The sequence below is a fragment of the Coenobita brevimanus genome, unplaced genomic scaffold, assembly GCF_032717465.1.
Source record: "Coenobita brevimanus isolate Jiangsu-jjx unplaced genomic scaffold, ASM3271746v2 jjx.HiC_scaffold_1244, whole genome shotgun sequence".
NCBI classification, from domain to species: Eukaryota; Metazoa; Arthropoda; class Malacostraca; order Decapoda; family Coenobitidae; genus Coenobita; species Coenobita brevimanus.
In genome coordinates, this window is record NW_027642061.1 from 40351 (window position 1) to 60562 (window position 20212).

At 40.7% G+C, this 20212-nt stretch overlaps 1 protein-coding gene across 1 annotated transcript; it reads right to left on the reverse strand.

Moving 5' to 3' along the window:
- Window positions 1-15249: 15249 nt before the first annotated feature.
- LOC145389557 (zinc finger MYM-type protein 1-like) lies at window positions 15250-17085 on the reverse strand. Its single transcript, XM_080264819.1, has one exon. The coding sequence runs from the start codon at window positions 17083-17085 to the stop codon at window positions 15250-15252; it is 1836 nt and encodes a 611-aa protein (XP_080120945.1).
- Between the last annotated feature and the right edge of the window lie 3127 nt (window positions 17086-20212).

A 20212-nucleotide genomic window follows, 5' to 3' on the forward strand; every position in this document is an offset into this window, starting at 1 on the left:
ATATGTTGGAGTGATGGGTGAGGCTGTAGCAGAAGAGGGGAATGGTGTGGTAGAGGACGGTGAGCTGGCGGAGAGGGATTTAATGGCTGGTGGCAATGGGGTCGCAGATGATGTGACATCACCAAATGGGGCGACTGCTCACCTTGCGTTTCTCAGTGACGTCCTAGGTAGGGAGTAGCAACATCGTTGTATAGGCCATTGATCTACTGTACTGTTGCAAACATTAAAATTGCTCCACTTTTTAGTCAGACACATATGGAACCTGTACAGATATTTTGAAAAGTTTACTGGGCTCCAGAATTCACATCGCTGGGTTGTGAAAGTTATCACTTACTGTACACTTTTGTTACAAAGTGTATCAGTATTTATGTTCACAGCTGTACATGTACAGCTTTATGGGTACTGAATCTGTATTTTACATAATTTTGAAAACTGTAAGGAAAGCAGAATTCTCAAATGTTATTAGTTCTATAACAGTGTCCAGATTTAAATATGATTATGATACTTTGGTATGGTGTGATTTTTAAAAATTGATTGGGAGTAGTAGAAAGTAACTATCCAGGAATGTATGTGGGTTACGTAGGTGGGCGAGATAGTAGGAATAGATTCTTGAAGGGTGTAGCATAACAGTCTGTTGATCAGAAGAGAGAAGAAAGTGTATTTAGATGCTATAGTCATTCAGAGAGAATGGATGATGAATTTGCTCATAGTCAGCAGAGGTAACAAGGAGACACAGCAGCACATTATCCTCTTTAATATGACAGCTCCACATAACCGCCGCCATGCAGCGCCCACCGTTGCCAGAACACAAAACAAAACAAATGAAGGCAGAGATGCGACATTAACTTAACAGAATTCCCTCTCTTCTTTCTTTAAAAAAAAATGATACAACAATAATTTAACAGAATTCCCTCGTTTCTTTCTTAAAAAAAAATAATAACTTTTCCAAAAAGACACAAACTTTAGTTACATACCTATGTCAGTAAGATCTCCCTTTTGCAAAATGTTTAACAATTTGAAAGTATTCACTCCTTTCTTTGTAAGGCAATCAGACAATTGCAATTCTGATCTAACCCAAATCATCTTTAAACAACCTTCCTGTATTAGCTGTTTTAGTGTGGCTAAATCTATTCTCAATCTCTTTTCACTTACATTTTTCATGGAGTGAACATTTTCAACCAAAGAATGATTATCCACATAGCAACAAATAGGAATTACATTCTTTTCATGTTCATGAAACAGGATTTCAGACAGGACACTTCCCAAATAATAGCACATATCTACAGCATCTGATGCAGCAAGGGTTTCAGCAGCCAAAGTGCTTTTAACTACTCTTCTTATTTTCTTTGCCTCCCATGCAAGTGGACAACTTTTACCATCTTCTCCAACAAGAAATATTATGAACCCTTCAGCACTTGAATATCCATCAGGCAAACTAGCATGGGATGCATCACTAAAGGCTACCAGCTTGATCTTGTTCAAATCTCCTAAGTGAGAAAACTTTAAACTACAGTCCACCATTTCTGTTTTTCTCAAACACTTGTTGGCTTGGATCACATTATCTACCTTGGGATGGTTCAGAACACAACTCATGTCAAGCACATCATAACTCACATCAGGTCTAGTATTTGTACTCAACCATCCAATCTGACCAACTAGACTTCTAAGATTTTCCTGCTCTATTGCATTACAATATTCCATCTTATTACAGCCTCGAGTGACATTGACAGGTATAGGTTTTACATTCTTAAGATACTCATTTTGACTCAAGGTTATTCCACTATCATCTTGTTTCACTTCTAGACCAATATATTTGAAAACACCAGATGTTTCCATTCCTACCTGAAACTCTGACTTAATCTTGGCAATTACATGATCTCTGAACACTTCAGTTCCACCCCATATAAAATCATCTACAAGCATTAGAAAAACACCTGACAGTTCACCTTCATGATACCAATAAAATCCAGCTGGATCTGCCTTCAGTTGAGTACATCCCAGTTTTATGAGTAATGTTTTGACTGTGAAATACCATACCCTTGCTGCATCATTCAATCCATAAACACATTTGTTGAGCTTCCACAGAACCTTCTCAGAACAAACAGCTTCTTTTGGTGGCCTCAAAAATACCTCTCTTTCAAAATTATCTCCTTGGAGAAAAGCAGCTTTGATATCAATGGAGTTACATTTCCAGTTCATAGAAGCCATAAGTGACAAAAATATTCTCAAAATCTCTTTGCCTCCAGTGGGGGAATCTGTCCTAATGTGGTGGGATTCCTCAAATCCACGTGCCACAAGTCTAGCTTTTACCTGTTGTTTACCATTTACATTTTTCTCAGTACACACCCACCTCACAGACAATGATTGTTGACCTCTGTCTGGTACTTCCTCATACACTTTAAATTTTTGCCAGTTCTCTAACTCTCTTTGTTTTGCTCTTAGCACATCAACATCACTTTGCCTAGCATCAGATAGGAATACTTCATTGGTGTCTAGAGTCAATGGTTCATTATCCTTCTCTTGTGGTGGAATGGAGGATTCCTCCTGCCACTGTTTCACCCCTAAAGCCCAGTCTATTGACTTAGGCGCACAACCATCATCCTGAATATTGAACCAGTTTTTGTACATTCCTGTTGCCTTACCCGCACGACTTAAAATAGTAGCTACTCTCCATTCATCAGAGTCAACAGGTCTGTACCTCACTCTCTGTCCTACTTTCGGAATGCTAACAGATCTAATTGAGAGAGAATCCTGTTCAGTGTCTTTCCTGTGTATGTCCTCTATGATCTCATTATCATCTGAGGTGCTCTCATCAGCTTCATCGTCATCTACGTCATGAACAGTTCCAATGACATTATTATTTAAGGTACAAACATCATCATTATTTGACCTACTTCTTACTTCACCTAAAAGCCTCTCTTTACCATTCTCAATATCAGTGCTCATATCATACTTCATTTCCGTAACTCTTGTTACATGTACCTTTACAATATAACTTCCATGTTTAATGATGACAGTTTTACCTTCCTGACCTATTACTGTACCAGGTCCCTTCCATTCATTATCACTCTCTCTTTTGAAATACACAAGCTCTCCATTCTGGAAGGTCCTTCCAACAGGCCTAACCTGATGCCTTAATGCACGTCTTATTCTTTCTGAAGTCTCAGCCCTTATAAATGCCTGGCGACTTGTATGAAGAGCATTCAGGTGCTTACCAAGTGTTTCACTTATTGTTGTGCCTTCCAGAGCTGGTAATGAATCATTCATGACATTAGGGAGCTTAGGGTTTCTGCCAAAAACCAATTGATACGGACTGTAACCCCCACCATCTGCAAACAATTTTTAGCATTTACAGCCCAAGCAAGTGCTATGTGTAGAGGACATGTGGGTTGATCAGCTATTATTTTCCTCACCATCTCATCAATTACTGCATGGTTCCTCTCACAGAGTCCATTGCTAAATGGACTCTCTGCAGCTGTGTGCATCACTCTAATATTTAAGTTCTCACACATGTCAGAAAACTCCTCATTGGCAAATTCTCCTCCATTATCAGCCAAAAATTTGTCTGGTGAACCTATACCAGTTCCTATCCACATTTCTACAACTTTATCAATGATCGTCTTCCTCCTCTTATCATATATAATTACAGACCTACTGTATCGTGTGGCAACATCAACAAGGTGCAAGAAGTATACCTCCCCTTTCTTCCACTCTTTTAAATCTATGGCCACAACCTCATTAAAATCTCTGGCTAAAGGTAAACTCACCACAGGCCTAGAAGGGGTTTTCTTATACTTCCTACAAATATTGCAATCATCAGTTATTTCCTTCACTAATCTGAAATAGTCTGTATCCTGTACCCCAGCGTCCTTCAATAACTGACTTAGACGTTTTACAGAGGGATGGGCAAACTGTTTGTGCAACTTCAACACACACTTCTTTTTTTCTTTCTTATCTGAACCTACAGTGAACATGACTTGCTTTACATCACTGGAATTGTTCTCTGTGATTGGAATACAATAATGACCCGAGACAGTACATTGTAACTTAATGCTCTTACCTAGCACAACTGCACAGTCATTTTCAACATCTAACTTAACTTTAGCTCTTTTCATTGATGGCTTACCAAATAGGAGAGGTATGTCACATTCTACTACATCAGATTTAATTTTACAATGGAAACCTGCCAAAACACATGGAAATGTAACCTTCTTTAAAGAGGGAACAACTACACCATCACCAAATTTAAAGGTAGCTCCACTATTTTCTTCATGAACTTTCATACGTTTGTCATCAGGCAGTGAATCTAAGTAACTCTGTAGCCAATCCACCCCACAAACAGTAGATGAACATGCAGAATCCAATACAGCACAGTTGAAGGTGTCACCAACTAAATTTCTCATTTCATCACAGGACCCACTTCCACATGTTAGGTACACTTCATCCTCGTCTTTAGGTCCACATTCAGGAAGTGACTCTACCTTTGCTTCATATACCTTTTTCTCTCTGTTTGTACATTTATTTGCATAATGATACTCAGATCTACATATATGACATCGCGTAACATTACCTCTTGAGTCCACTGGGTTCTTTCGTGTACCCTTTTCAGTTCCACTCACAAAATTCCTGTAGCTAGGTCTATGTCCTCTTGTGGTGTTGTTGTTTCCTCCGCCAGTGCTGTTACCATTCCTCTTGTATCTCCCTTTGTCCGTAAAATTCACTTCCTCAGCAACATACACTGGCTCTGTCTTTATGGTGATGCCAGAATGAGCTTGGGAACTTTCTTGTGCAGCACTCGATGCAGGTACAGACTTAATCCCGAAGAATTTTCTGAGAGCTTCTACCATTTGTTGAAACATAGTATCTGGCTTACTGTAATCCACTGCTGTTAAAGCTAATTGCTTGTCTCTATGTGATAGGCCTGCACAGTCAAGTAATTTAAATGCTAGGATACAGTTAGGAATGATAATGCCATGCTTTGATAGTTTCTTGTGCCGTTTTTCAAACTCAGTTATGTAGGCCTCTATGCTGCTGCTCTCACTTATCCGGAAAGTATCAAATTCAGACCAAGAATCATAAGCACTGGTTAATTTATCCTTCATGTACCACTTATCAAGACTTTGTAGCAGTTTAGTCATACCATCTTCACAATTCAAGTCTTGGATATTAACTTCACTAAAAACTCTGTCCCTTACCTCACTGCCCTCCAGAAAGGACAGGGCAACACTTAAAGCTTGTTTCTTAGGAGGTATAGTTGTCACTATCTGCCAAGCTTCCAGTTCGGTTTTCCACCTCTCATAACTCTTGTCCCCACCAAAAACAGGTGGAACACACTTCCCAGCTTGGCCACTCATCTTCTCAGTCGTATCTCGGTCTTCTTTAAATATACAGATCACCTCTGCTGACCCAACTACGCTCTGCTACCATTTGATGAATTTGCTCATAGTCAGCAGAGGTAACAAGGAGACAGCAGCAGCACATTATCCTCTTTAATATGACAGCTCCACATAACCACCGCCATGCAGCGCCCACCGTTGCCAGCACCCAAAACAAAAACAAAACAAAACAAATGAAGGCAGAGATGCGACATTAACTTAAAAAATGACAGTTGGGTGGGGAAGGTGAGAAGAGTGAACATCTGATGTAGGGTTGTAAGAGGCAGACCGAAAAAGACCGGGGATGAGGTAATTGAGTGTGACCCCAGGGATAAGGGACTGCATAGCGAGGCACTACCCAACCCAACATTGTAAATGGTTTCTTGGTTCACAAGAAACCATTTGGCCTTTCACGTAGTGTAGAGAGACCCGAAGGCAGTACTTCACTGAGTGAGTGGATGATGGGTGCTCCCATCTGTCGTGTAAGAAAATATTATTTGGTAATGAAATTGCTGGGCATTGGAGTGCATAGCTATGGAGCGTCAGGTGCCATGTCATGAACTTTAGAGTTATGAAGTGAAGCCAGTAAACAATACATACCAGAGTGCACTAAATTAGCAGAATCATTTCTAATGCATGAGTGAAGTGCTTACTCTAACTTGTGCATACAGCCATACTTTGTATGGTTTGTTACTAACATCAGTGTATTGGATTGCAGTCAAGTAATTTATTTTTAATGCTGACATTGCCTAATATTGAATAGTTTTTGCTTTGCTAATGAGTGTATCATCCACAGCATGAACTCCAGAAGCTTCCCCAACATGTCAAACCATCATCAGAAGTGTCGGTTTGATCATCAGACGCCTGCATCATCACTGCTTCATCAGTAGGTTAGTAATGTATATATAGTTGTTGTTGTTTTAGTCCTCCATCCTGTCATGTTTTCAACTTTGGCCATTGCCCTTTTGCCTAACTGGTAACCACTATGTTCAGACAGTTTTGTGGATTTAGTAGATTGTATTGTACAAGATTCGTTTCGTTTCGTTTCGTTTTTAAAGGCTCCAACATGCTTGCATGTGTCGGCCTTGGTCACCTAATGGCGGCTCTCCACGCTGCACGATCCATTGCAGCCTTCCCTGTTCAGTCCCTTAACCCTAAGGTCACAATTTGTGCTGAAGTACAGGTACTCAGCAAAAGCAGTAAAGGCTTTTGAGCATTTATGAGCAGAGGTGTGTGTAGGTGTGAAATTTACTGGGCCCCATTCGACTTGGCTTACATCAGGCAGCATGAAAGTCAATGAAGGACACTACAGATTTGTTTCCCACTAGTCAAAACAAATTCCACATAGTCCAACCTCAGAACTGGTGGAAGAATTGGCATGTAGTGAATACTGTAGACTTGTTTTCCGTAAGCCAGACCTAATTCAGTGCAGTCCAGCCTCGCAGTGGATGTGGGGCTTTTCATGTAAAGGAAAGACTGGATATGGTACCTTTTATTTGTCACTGAAAAAGAGAATCACAAAAGTTGAACACACATAAAGTACTCTATGCCAGTATAAAAACGTGCATCATATGAACTAAGCAAATGACGTGAAAAATAATGCTGTTTTAAACAGTGATGTTTTTCATCTTTGCCATTTCCATCATGACTTCTTGATAAGTACAAATTTTCAGATTACCAGAACTTTTCTGCCTGGCCCCGGGCTCATGATGAATATTGATATTAATGGTGTACAGTAATGTATGTATGTATGAAATATAAACCAGTGTTATGCTGTAAAATAGTGCTCTCATTACCTGTAAAAAAATAGGATAAGAAAGAGTCATGTAGTCACAATGACCTTTATTATGCATTTTGTCTTTGGCACACACAGACTTACAGTCAGGAAAAAAACATGTGGAAGCAGAAATAAGTACAATATAAGTTATAAAAATTTGACCTAGTTGAGTAGAAACTAAGTATGTTGTGTTTGGTTTTATACTCAGTTATTTCTAAGTGCTTCACCAGTATTTTTTTTATATTACAGGAGTATCATTAATACTATATCAGGGTATTCCAAGTACGCTCCTTCCATACACTACCGTACACACACCAGCACAGTTGCTCACCATACATTGCAGGTATTGACAGTATCAGCACCAACACTACGCCTCTCAGGAGTAACGTATGAGCAAGGTGTACACTGAGTTACAAATGGCTTGGGGTATATTCATTAATTTTCTGTTGCTTAAGTAGTGTGTGAGATTGTTTACATATCCAGGAGCTGCCAAACACTTCACAGTTGGACTCGGTTAAATAATTCATCCTCATCATCATCTAAACCTCTTTTCCAACCCTAGGATGTGGTGAGGTAGGGCAGAACAATGTACGTTTTATTATTGTGGCTGCTGAACAGTTTCATTTAGCTTAAGAACCTTAGTTGTATAGGGTTATTGTAGGCTATATCTGTGTCCCCAGGTTGAAACATCATTCCTGAGCTAAATAAAATCACTTGGAGATAGTAAGAGTAAAATAACAGCCATCTGCATTGGTGGTGTTAACTTTAGATAAGTATGCATTAGGTATAGGGTCTTGTCCTTTATTACCCTCCAGCTAAAGTGTGTGTAGAGGGTGTGCAGAAAGAATGGCTCTTGGGTCTGCATACTTTTGCCAGTCAGTAAAGTGGGTTCTCATCAGTTAACCCCTTCAACGTGATAGCATTTTGTATTCTAAGCACACGACCACCAGATAATTTTATTCAGTATAGGGCGGATCTTTAGCTGAGAAGAAGGTAATTTGTCTGCAATTGAACCCCCCCCAAGTTTTAAAAATATCTTCTGTATTAAATATAATGGTCTGGAGGTTAGTAAAAGTAAAATATCAGAGCAGTTGTTAGGCTGAAGGGATTAGTCACGGTGCAGTACTGGTAACTCTTTTGAATTTCTTTACAGTAATGATGTAGTCACTCGTGTACAACCTGCAGCATGTCCTGTTATTCATTTTGTTTGACCTAAAATTAATATGGTTGAGTACAGTTAACTCACAGTATGCTCTAAATCTTATAAACACTGGCATGCCATTCTTTAAATTCCACAAGCCTTATTTTTAGCAACACCTGTAGTCTTCTTGCACTGAGTACATTCACATCAGACAAAACACACAACAGAAAATTTAATTATTTTACCCTAATAACACAGTCTGGAACTAGGTAAAGTGACAGTTTGAATTTTCACTTTGGTTGAACAGATGGAGGGTGAAAGACTGACGAAGAGAGTGTATGTGAGTGAGGTGGAGGGGGAAAGAGGGAGGGGGAGGCTGAGGATGAGATGGAGGGATGGGGTGGAGAGGTATATGAGAGAGGGGGGTGTGAGTTGGGAGCAGGGGAGTGCATACGCACTGGGACAGGGCGACTTGATGATCAGTTTGTGGCCACCCCAAACGGGACTGAGGCGTCTGGCAATAGATAGATAGATAGATAGATTTTTTATTGACATATTTATTTGAACCCCACAACAGCATCCTGTTGTTTATAGAGCCACAAGAGAGTAATTTTGTTGTCACTAAGTTATGTGCGGATGAGCGAGATGTTCTAGTGTGGACTCGTTATGATTGCTCACTAGCTAATTATGGGCTCATTATGTTCAGTTAGTGACACCCGACAATAACCGAGTGGATAGGGCTTCAGAAACAATTTACGACAAAGGTACCAGGAAGTGAGGGATGTATTATGTAAAGGTAGGGGGATGTACAAGTAAGTGAGCCAGGTCTATTGTATATGGTTGTGATGAGCATTTGTGTGTGTGCATGTGTAGTGATGTGAACTGCCAAGATGTATAAAAGTGTGTATGTAGAGAAGGGTAAGGCTGTTGATAGGTGTGATACAAGTGCCTCCATAACCCAAATGTTGTGGGTGTATTGGTGCAGTACAGGGGTAATGGTCAGGATATTGTACAAATCATTACACATAACCATTACACTAAGGGCCATATTTTGAATGGCTCTGGAGATTTCATAATACAGTACATTTTTCTCTGCAATTAAGGTATGCATATTACACCTTATCTTTCTCCTTAATATTTCTTTATTTCAAGTATGGCCTTAGTTTGCATCAGTAATTTACAAAAGCAGGTGCTGAAGAGAAGCCTGCATGTGGTGGCATTGTGACCCTGGGTGGAGCAGCTGAGTTGTCCACTCAGGAGCCAAACCTCCTCATGCTTCCTGCACCTTGCCCTGAGAACAACCCTGGTCCTATCCCGGTGAAACACTTTTTACCAATAAGGGGTACCAGTTCTCTGTACAGTGTATGTACTATACCGTACCTGTAGGACGGATCCATAGAACCAGTTGCTTACCTGTGGTCAGTGGGTCTGCTCAGCCAGACAGATTGGCATTAGGCATTCACAATAACAGCATCTTACAAGAGGAAAATAAGATGTAATAGGCAAAATATTTTGCTGAGAAAGAGGCATTATGAAATCTCCAAAATGACAGAAATACAGCAGGGAATTGAGATTACTAGGAAGGTTACTGTTAACATTGGTTTGGTGATTGTAGGGACTTAAAACAGAGAGGAAATATAAACTACTACAAGTAACCACACACTGTACATTAAAATTCTGTCGTGATTAGAGCACTGTCACATGTTTGTAAAAGCACGGCAGACACTAAAAGCTTTCCCATAACCTACAGACATACTGGACAATTTTGTACATTTCCATCACAATCATTAAGTCAGACAATTTTCTTGATACTTGATGGTAAAATCTACTTGAAGTTTCTGCACAAATATCTGTCTTATATACAGGCTTATAATTATCTTCTTGCTCACAGCTCTAAAAGGGGAAGTTTGCCTCTTATATGCCTAGTACAAAGTGGTGTAACTGCACATTGGTAACAGACCATAAACTCTGATTTTGGCTGCTGTGTTTGATTAGAAAGATCTGGGACTAACATGCAGTAATAACTGAGGTATGTAACTCAGTGGTACCTACTTAAATCATTCATCTTGGTTGAAAGAGAGATTGTATACTCATCCATCCATCATCTAATCCTTTATTGCCCCAGTCAGAGTGTAGGGAGCCAGGCCTAGACGACTCACTTCAGACATTTAAAGTGAGACAGACAGAGAGCGAAAGACAGAGACACGCATGCATGCACACACACACACACACACACACTGAGTTTGATTGATCAGGTAGACATCAAAATGTTGAATCTGACTACTGACCTTGTGAATGGAGAGTTTATGGTATATAAGTTGCCTAATAACTGTAACAGCTTTGTTACAGTATCAGGTATACTGTACAGGTTACTTTGTACGCCAAACTTCCCCTCACCCACTGAACACTAATTATTGTAAATGAGATATTACCAAGGTTTTTCACAGCTGTGGTGTTGAAACATTACGTTTTGTCTTGTGGTAACGATATTAACAGACAAGCTTCCATTAGTACGGGTTCTCCCTACCACTTACAGTCTTTAAATGTCTCGTCTCCTTCAGCATGGCAAACTTATCACTTGGAACCAAACACCTCTTCCTTCATTACTGTTAATCTGTGTAAGGTATCTGAGGAGTGTTAATTCCTGTGCTCAGGGAGACTAAAAATTAATAGTGGTATACTGTCAAGGGATGGCCACTGCATAGGCTACACACACTCACAGCCAAACAAGTCTGTGTTACAATGTTTAGAACAATATATGAAAGGAAAATATTGAACAGAATATGATTTACATTTGGAACATAAATTGCTCTAGTGTTTACCACTGGAATGTTGCTTTGCTTTTTTGTGTGAGTACTCATACACACTTCCATACACAATACAGTCTCTTGACATTATCTAGAAACTAAGAATGTCCCTTCTACAGTACTATAATTTTCTTTACTGGTACAATCTCTGCTGCACAGACACTGTATAACAGTGCAAGTCAGCACAGACTAATCCATCTACATCACTCAAAAATATAAATATTTCCTAGCAGTCTTGAGACTCTACACCAAAAAATAATGTTCTTACCATAAAGGTTGGCAAAAAATTAGCAATTTTACCTTTAAATGAAAGACTGACTAAGAGGGTGTATGTAGGTGAGGTGGATGGAGGGAGAGTGAGGGGTAGACAGAGGATGAGGTGGAGGGATGGAGTTGAGAGGTATATGAGGGGGGGGGTGAGTTGGGGGGAGGGGAGTCAAATGGTGGGTGACAGAGTGACTTGGAGGCGTTTTGTCTGCGGCCACCCTTTGCGGGATTAGGGCGTTGGGCTATAGATAGATAGATAGATAGACCTTTAAACACTGCAGCTCTGAGGTGCATTTGCCAACCGTATACAGTACTGTAATGTACTGCTTGAGAATCTGTACATAAGTTCATGAATTGTGTACAGAAAAGATGTTAGGAAGTTAATAAAACGGCTATGTCCAGTGGGTGAGTAAATAAAAATGTTGCCAATTGTATGAATTTTTTGTATGTCAGTAGATTTTGATAAGATATTGACTATTGAATTAAATGTGAACCAAACCTGATCTAGTACAAGGAATATTGAAATATACAAACTGCAGTGCATTAGGGTTATAGGCACTGTAACCTGTCAAGAGGGAGGGAAGGTGATTCATTGCTTAAGTTTTCTCTGGCACAAGAGTATCCTGACATTACTGTATATCACTAAGGATACCATACCGAATAACCCAAGTCCTTCCACATCTACAGTAGTTATTTGATTCTGGTTAATGCCAGATTTTTGTTGCTTGGAAACCCCTAGTAGTAATAGAGTTAACTAACTTTGGGGTATATATATATATATATTTCTTTAGAGAACAATATATTTATCAGTCATAAATTTCAGAATGTTCAAGAAATTATTATGGATGAGCAGATGAAGGGTCAAGACTTTCACAATGATAAAAGCATTGTTATACACTTCCCTGTACCTATGATGTCATCTCTGCATCTTACTTTTTCACCCCCACTTTTGCAACAGTGATATCACACCCAAAAAACATTAGTTTGAAAAATGGCTCAGAAGCAGTTTTAGAATGGTAGTATAAAGCCAGCAGCCAAGATTTTGTCTGGCATTGTTCCCTGCTGTGTTTACTGCCCATCAACCCAGCCCCTCAGTAAGATTTATCCTCCACAAATTTGCAAAGCTTGCCACCCCTCCACTGCCTAGGAGAACTGTACAAAGGTTATTAGGCAGTCAGTACTTTTTGTTTTATTACAAAGAATAATACTGTGCTGAATAAGATATTTCCAAGCCCCTTCCCCTTTCCCTACAAATTCCCACACTTCCATGACCAGCACATTTGATTGACTGGAACAATCCGTTTCCACTCCTTCCCCTTTCACATATCACCTCCATGTCTGGATTCCTTTCAAAAGAAGATCAGGATGGCATGGTAATTTTTTTTCTCTGCATTCTGTGTCTTTACAGTTATGTTTATCTTCATTTACTTTAGGTTTCTTTTTCCTCATCCATACTTTCTTCCCAGAGAAGTGAGTTTTCCTTGCTTTGCATTCAGCTTAAAATCAGAGCTTTAGAAAGGTGTTAAAAAAGAAAAAAATGTATGCAGGGTGGGGCAGTAAGGTTAAAATTCCCAGCGTCGTGACTTATTCCACCAGTAATTTTTACATCCATTATCTGTTAAAAAAAAAAAGTGAGGTACGCTCATTAGTAAAACACTGGTGCGAGATGGAGGATTAGAATCACCTCAGGCCGGGTGCAGGAATGTGTTAATACTGAATGTAAGGCTTGCTTCTCTACTTTTGTACATAGTAACTTATAATTGATGTATTTGAGAACCAACTATGTTATGGTTTCTGCATATTGCTTACAATACAGTATTATGATGGAAAGTATCCTTGGATGATGAAGTCAGAGTTACTGAACATTATAAACTCTGACACTGAAAAGACAGGATATGTGTGACATTTATAAAGACAGCATTGCTGTACTGTGTATTTATAAGTCCAGAATAAGTTATCAGATAATGAATTGTATTTTTACCCGATAACTCAGTTAATGTGGTTATCAAATCACATGCATCAAATCACATGACAGAGAAATATAATGGTAAGAAGATGATAGGGAGTCTTCTAAACCTTTGTGTGACCCTTCTCATTTTTGTAACATCTCAATTCATTGTGGCATCTTTTTATTTTGTGAAATCTCTCTATATTATGACATCTCCCTCCCCAGTCTGACTGCACCTTTTCCCTCCACTCCCATTACACCTCCTCTCACCTCATCTCCTCCCCAGTTTAACCCCACCCAGTCCCTCTTCTTTCACCTCCTGCTGTCTTCCTATGGTGAAGTTATCTGGACTTCAACTCACTATCTCTAGATGATGATGTTCTTGCTGCCATCAGATATTTTTATTCAGCTTAATCAAGGTTCTAAAACTGAAATGATTTTTTCAGGAGCTGTTTGGACTGTCATTCATGGACTTTGTCATAGAGGAGAAGAGGAAGTGAGAAAAAAAGTGGAACAAAACTCCACCTTCTGCCTTCATTCTCTAGTAAGTGTCTGAATGTGTCTGCATTGTTATGTTTTGGCTCTAGGCCCATCTGGACATGAATTTGGTGGTCCAGTTTTTTTTTTATTATTAGCCAGAAAGATTGTTGGGAAGGACTGTTGCTATAAGTTGTTTTGGCAAGGGGGGACAGACGGATATGGAGGTGTTGGTGTGATGGTTGTGGAGAAATGGGTGGAATATGTTAATGAATGGTATGAGAGCAAGCGATAGGATATTGGTAGTGAAAATTCTGTTCGGTAGAAGGATAGCTGTGATTATATCGGCATATGCTTCACAGCCAGGATTGGATGAAGCAGAGAAAGATAGATTTTGGGATGATTTAATGCATGTAGTGGGTGGTATGCAGGATGATGAGATAGTGGTTGTGGGAGGGGACCTTAATGGTCATGTAGGTGAAGCAGCACAAGCAGTGGCGGCGCCAGGAAATTTTCATTGGGGGGCTGAGGAGGGGCTGGGGTAAAATGTGGGGGGCTTCACAAAATGTCATCAAACTGAAGTGTTGATGGAAAATTGATATGTACATATTCATAATATCCGAATGTACTGAGGTTCATTTTAGACACCTGTACTCTTTGAAACTGCGGTGTTAATGTACAACATTTCTTATCTCATCAGAAATTCTGCCAAATGAAATACATAAAACTAGCAAGGAAATTCAGATTAATGTATACGCAACATTATAACATGTATTATTTCCAGTTTATTCCATAAGATTGAAGTTTAACTCAATTAATTTAGACATCATGTGTAAGCAAGCAGTTAACATGACAGAAAAAAATTCTATGTTATGAAGTTAATACAATCTGAAGAATCAGAAGAATTTTTAAATCAAGGTGTAACGACTGTCACGTTACTTTAAAACTATGCGCCTGTTCTGGTGATTGGCAGCAAATGTGTCTATAATGGCATCAATGTTCAGCTGTTTGGCCCTCCTAGAATTAATTGATATTACAGCAAGGTTGCTGGTGCGGTTGTTGCCACTGCTGTTCCTCAAGTATGTCTTGAGGAGTTTCAGACATGAGAAGCTCCTCTCACAGGCAGCTGAGGTGACAGGGAGGGTCACTGCAATGCATACAAGTTTATACAGATCTATAAAGGTGTCCTTGTTTGACTCCAGCATGGCTGCAAGCTCAAGTGGTGTGGACACTTCCAGGCCATTGTCTCTCTTCCTAGCTATTAGTCTTGTCAATTGGTGGACCTCCACTGCAAGATCACCCTCTGCCACTCCATAACTGGCTGCCATTCCTGACAGCGCTTTTTTGTCCAGAAATGTAATGTGCTTTGGATTCAAGGCAGCAGCACCCATCAGAACATTACAGGCGTCAGATGAAAATCGCCTGCTCAGCTCATTGAGCATTCTATCTATGATGGCTTAGAAGGTCCTTCTCCTGGCATCTGGTATAGCTCCATCCCTCTGACCTGTACTGGATGTTATGATGAATTCATCCAGGTGTCTGGGAGCAGATCGTTGTCTACCTGGACGCTCAGTCTCAGTGCGTATCCCAACTACCTTGCACAAATCCTCAGCAGCCTCCTCTAACTCCTTCCAGGCAGCTTCAGTCCTCATTTCTGTCAGTCCAGACATGACAGACTGCATCAAGTCCTCTGCAGAGGCCAGCTGAAGGTCATGTGACTGGAGGTGGTTTGACAGTTGTTTGGTCATCAGTAACACTTTTTCCATGGCCATCAGAATTGTCACAAATTGCTGATCTAGCAGGATGCACAGGCCCTTTGCCTCAGTGGCTCTGTGTGCATTGTCTCCCTCCATGAGACGTTTCAAGGTTGTCACTATGGCAGGTAGGGTTCTTTTCACTGCCAGACAAGCAGCATGTTGGGAGGTCCATCTTGTGTCAGACCGTTGCTTCAACTCTATATGCTGCCTTGTGGGATTTAATTCTTTTTGCGCCTTTTTAAATTCTTCATGTACTACTGACGTAGAGAAGAACTTGTACAAGCTCTGTATAGCCACAAAAAACTCTGCTGCAGCCTGGATATTGTGTACACAATCAAGGAGCACAAGGTTGAGCCTGTGAGCATAACAGTGGACATACACAGCCTGTGGTACCTTTCTCCTAAACCTCTCCTGTATACCACTGATGTGCCCTGACATGACTGCAGCTTCATCGTAGCACTGGCCAATGCAGGCGTTGTGGTCAGTACCACATTTGGCCAGGGTCTCCAAGATCTTGTTGAGCAATGAGTCTGCATCCAGACCCTCGGCTGCTGTGAAGTCAAGGAACACCTCATGAAGGCTCTGTTTGTGGAGATACCTCACCACAATGGACAGCTGTTCTTGTTTGCTGACATCCTTGGTCTCATCCACCATTAGGGCAAAATGCTCTGCTCTTAGGACCTCATTGCTGATGTCCTCTCTGATTATTGAAGCTATGATGGTGAGCAGTTCATTTTGGATATTGTGGTGCGTATATTTAGCATTGCCAGGACCACCACTCAGTTTCTTTTTGACAATGTCATCATACCTGGAAATCAGGTCCAGCAGTTCCAGGAAGTTACCTTTGTTGCCAGAATCAGTGTCTTCCTTGTGACCTCTTTGGGCAACATTTTGGCAGGCTGTGTAGAGCAGTACGTCTATTACTGCTCTAATGCAATGTCTGTTTTCCTTTACAGTTTTTTCATGGTTGGTAGTAAAAGCATGTAGGATCCTAGAACCTGTTGCTTTCTGCATCTTAAACTCTGTCCAAGCTTGCATAGAAAACTTGTGTCCTGCTGAATTAACATGAGACTTCAGAGATGAGGTTGCCTTCTTCCAGTTCCGAAAGCCGTCATGGGTGAAGGACTTCTCACATTTGCTTAAGTGTACATGACCGAAATGACGACATGCAAAGCGGAATGCAGCATCTAGGGTCGTGGAGTACTCCAGCCACGAATGATGATCACGCCAGTTCTTGTTGAATGACCTTGACTGGCCACTGTATTCTGTGGCTGGGTATCTCTTCAAGTCTGGACAGGTGGGACCACTATCTGGAAGCTGGCTCAGGTCCTTGGGTCCAGGTAGTAGTTTCTCACCATGGGTGTGAGAAGTGCCCTCTTGTGGCTGGGGTTCTGCACTAGCCTCACCTAGTAAGGCTGCAGACTCACAATCACGATCACCACTGTCCAGGTCCTCATTAACAGCAGGTGTGTCTGTAGGAGGATCATCATCTCGCAGCCTCTTCTTGGGAATCTTGGGTAACAGGTAGCGTTCCATGATCAAACCGGCCTATGTGATCAAATATGATAAACCACCATCAGTTACTTTCATAAACAGGGAAAACAGCATAAACAAGCACACAGATCACAGAAGCATAAAACTGCATATTAGCATTACAACAGACCAGATATTTTCACACTATTTTATTCTTCCTTCCACAGCTTCTTATAATCTTATAGTAGCCTATATACATTTGTAAGTAGAAAAAAATCAACTTACACCATACCTGTAAATCAGTGCAAGACGAAAACCACAACTAATAAGCTCAGCTGCTCAGTAATTCAGTGTCTACTGCACTAAGCAATTAACAGCCAACAGACTCGGAGATCTACACACAACCGCGTCGCGTGGTAGACTGGTCTGGTAGCTGACGGGAATCGAACAGGAATGGCTCATCGTGCACTCGATTCGTGAATGCTGGGCTAGGCTAGGAGCCTAGGACCATGTAGGCCCTATAGCAGTGTGAATCCTTTACTTCATTTTAATCAAATATATTCAAATTTATTAACTTCCTGCCTCGAATTATGACATAATCGACATTCAATTATATTTCTGAAGACGAGATAATAATCGTACAGTCGTAATACACTAAAAGAATGGCTAATGTAGTTTAATAAAATAATGCTGTATTTTACTTTCACTTATCATTTTCATTATAGGATATGTAAACTAACCATCTGAATTACAAGAATTTCACAGAATATATTATAACATAAGTTACCCTTAGTATTAGAACTAGGCTGGAAGTTTTCCTTAGAAGTTGAGTCAACTGATAAATTTTCCGTAATTTCCGTGAAATTACTATCATTCAGAATCTGCTAAATGCTAACAGCTAAAAATAATAATCACGATTTAATCTATTGTCTTGAATCTTTTCCTAAACTTATAACACTTCGTTTCGTCAACTTTTGTGTATTATTTGTAAATAGTAATACAAAATTGAAAGTTCAAATAAGGGACGTCCTGCCTAAATTCGCCTTTGGAATCTGGCAATATTGGGGGGGCTTGGCTCATTATTGCAAGCCCCCCCTTGGCGCCGCCACTGAGCACAAGGTTATGAAGGAGTGCAAGAGGGATGTGCATATGGTATAAGGAATGCAGAAGGGGAAAGGATGCTCGAGTTTGGGGAGGCAACGGACATGATTGTGTGCGACACGTATTTTAGGAAAAGAGACAGTAGGTTAATTACGTATGAGTCTGGGGGAAATAGCAGTCAGATAGATTATTTTCTGGTTAGGAGGGCCGATAGGAGGTTAGTGAGGGATGTTAAAGTTATAGGAAGTGAGGAGTGTGTGCAGCAGCACAAACTACTGATTTGTGATGTGGTGCTTAAAGAACGATTGATGAAAAAGGGGACTTATGTACCTAGGAGGAAAATATGGAAGCTGAAAAACCAAGTAGTAAGGGATGCCTTCTATAGCAAGTTGAGGAGAGTGGTGGCTGAACAGGGAGCTGTAGACAGAGGCATTAATGAACAGTACAGAGCCCTCAAGAACAATCTCTTGAGAGTTACTGATGTAACATGCGGTTGGGCAAGAGGACCACCAAGACATAAAGTAACTTGGTGGTGGGACGAGGGTGTAGAAGCTTCAGTTAAGGAGAAAAGAAGGCTTTTCCGGGAATGGAAGAAGGTTGGTAGCAAAGAGGAATTTTTGGCTGCCAAGCATAGGGCTAGAAGAGAGGTATACCAGGTACAGGGCAAAGTCTGAGTCACAGAGACTTTTAATTGATAACATAAATCATGGGGAAAGGAAAAATATGATATTTAGGGTGGCTGGTCAGGTGAAGAGGGATAATCGGGATATTATAGGTGAGCAGTGTGTGAAGAATGATGAAGTAAGGGTACTGCTGAACAGTGAGGATATTAAAGATGCATGGAGAGAGCATTATAACCGGTTGTTGAATGAAGGAGTTTGACTGGGACAGAGAGGGTTTGGAGCCAGCAGATCCAATGTCTGGCCCTTGCCCTTTGATTGATGCTGCTACTGTGAGTGAGGCAATAGGCAGGATGAAGGTGGGGAAGGCAGCAGGTGTGTCAGGGTTGACTGCCGAAATGTTGAAGGCCTCAGGCGATACAGGGGTGAGTTTAGTCACTGACCTGATAAATAGGATTATTTATGAGTGTGTTGTCCCAGATGATTGGCTGAAGAGTGTAATTGTAAATGTGTATAAAGGGAAGGGTGATGCCCTGGAATGAGGAAATTACAGAGGTATAAAGCTTTTAGATCAGATAATGAAGGTAATGGTGAGAGTTTTAGAAGGTATGATTAGAGAGAGTGAATATTGATGAGATGCAGTTTGGGTTTATGCCAGGTAGGGGGACCACTGATGCCATATTCATTGTTTGACAGCTTGAGGAAAAATGTATTGGTAGGAGAAAGGATCTTTATTTTGTTTTTGTTGATTTGGAAAAGGCCTTTGACAGAGTCCCTAGAGAGGTGGTGAAGTGGGCAATGAGAAAGCTTGGCTTGGAGGAGTGGCTGGTTAGGGTGGTTATGGCCATGTATGTGGGTGCTCACACCCAGGTGAGAGTGAATGGAGATTTGAGTGATGAGTTTTCTGTGAATGTTGGTGTGCATCAGGGGTCAGTCTTGAGTCCCATGTTGTTTATCATGGTACTTGAAGCCCTTTCACGTGACTTTAGAAACGGACTCCCGTGGGAGTTGTTGTATGCTGATGATTTGGTTTTGATTGCAGAGAATGAAAGGGAGGCGGAGGAAAGGTTTAGGAAGTGGAGAGATGGTATGGGGCAAAAGGGTTTAAGGGTAAATGCAGATAAAACAAAAGTGATGATATCTAGGGTTGGTGGCGGTACTGTCAAAGACGAGGGAGAGTGGCCATGTGCAGTTTGCCACAAGGGCGTGGGAAGTAATTCCATCTTGTGCAGTGTGTGTGATAAATGGGTGCATAAGAGATGTAGTGGTATCAGAGGTAGACTACGAGATAATGCTGATTTTATGTGTATGGCGTGCCGGGGTGAGCAGGTGGAGATTGTCAGACGTGAAAGGATTGAACTTGCTGGTGAATCTCTTGAGTGTGTGGAAGAGTTTTGTTATTTGGGAGACATGTTGTGTGCTGGAGGTAGCTCTGTGGCTAGGGTGAGAAGTGGTTGGAAGAAGTTCAG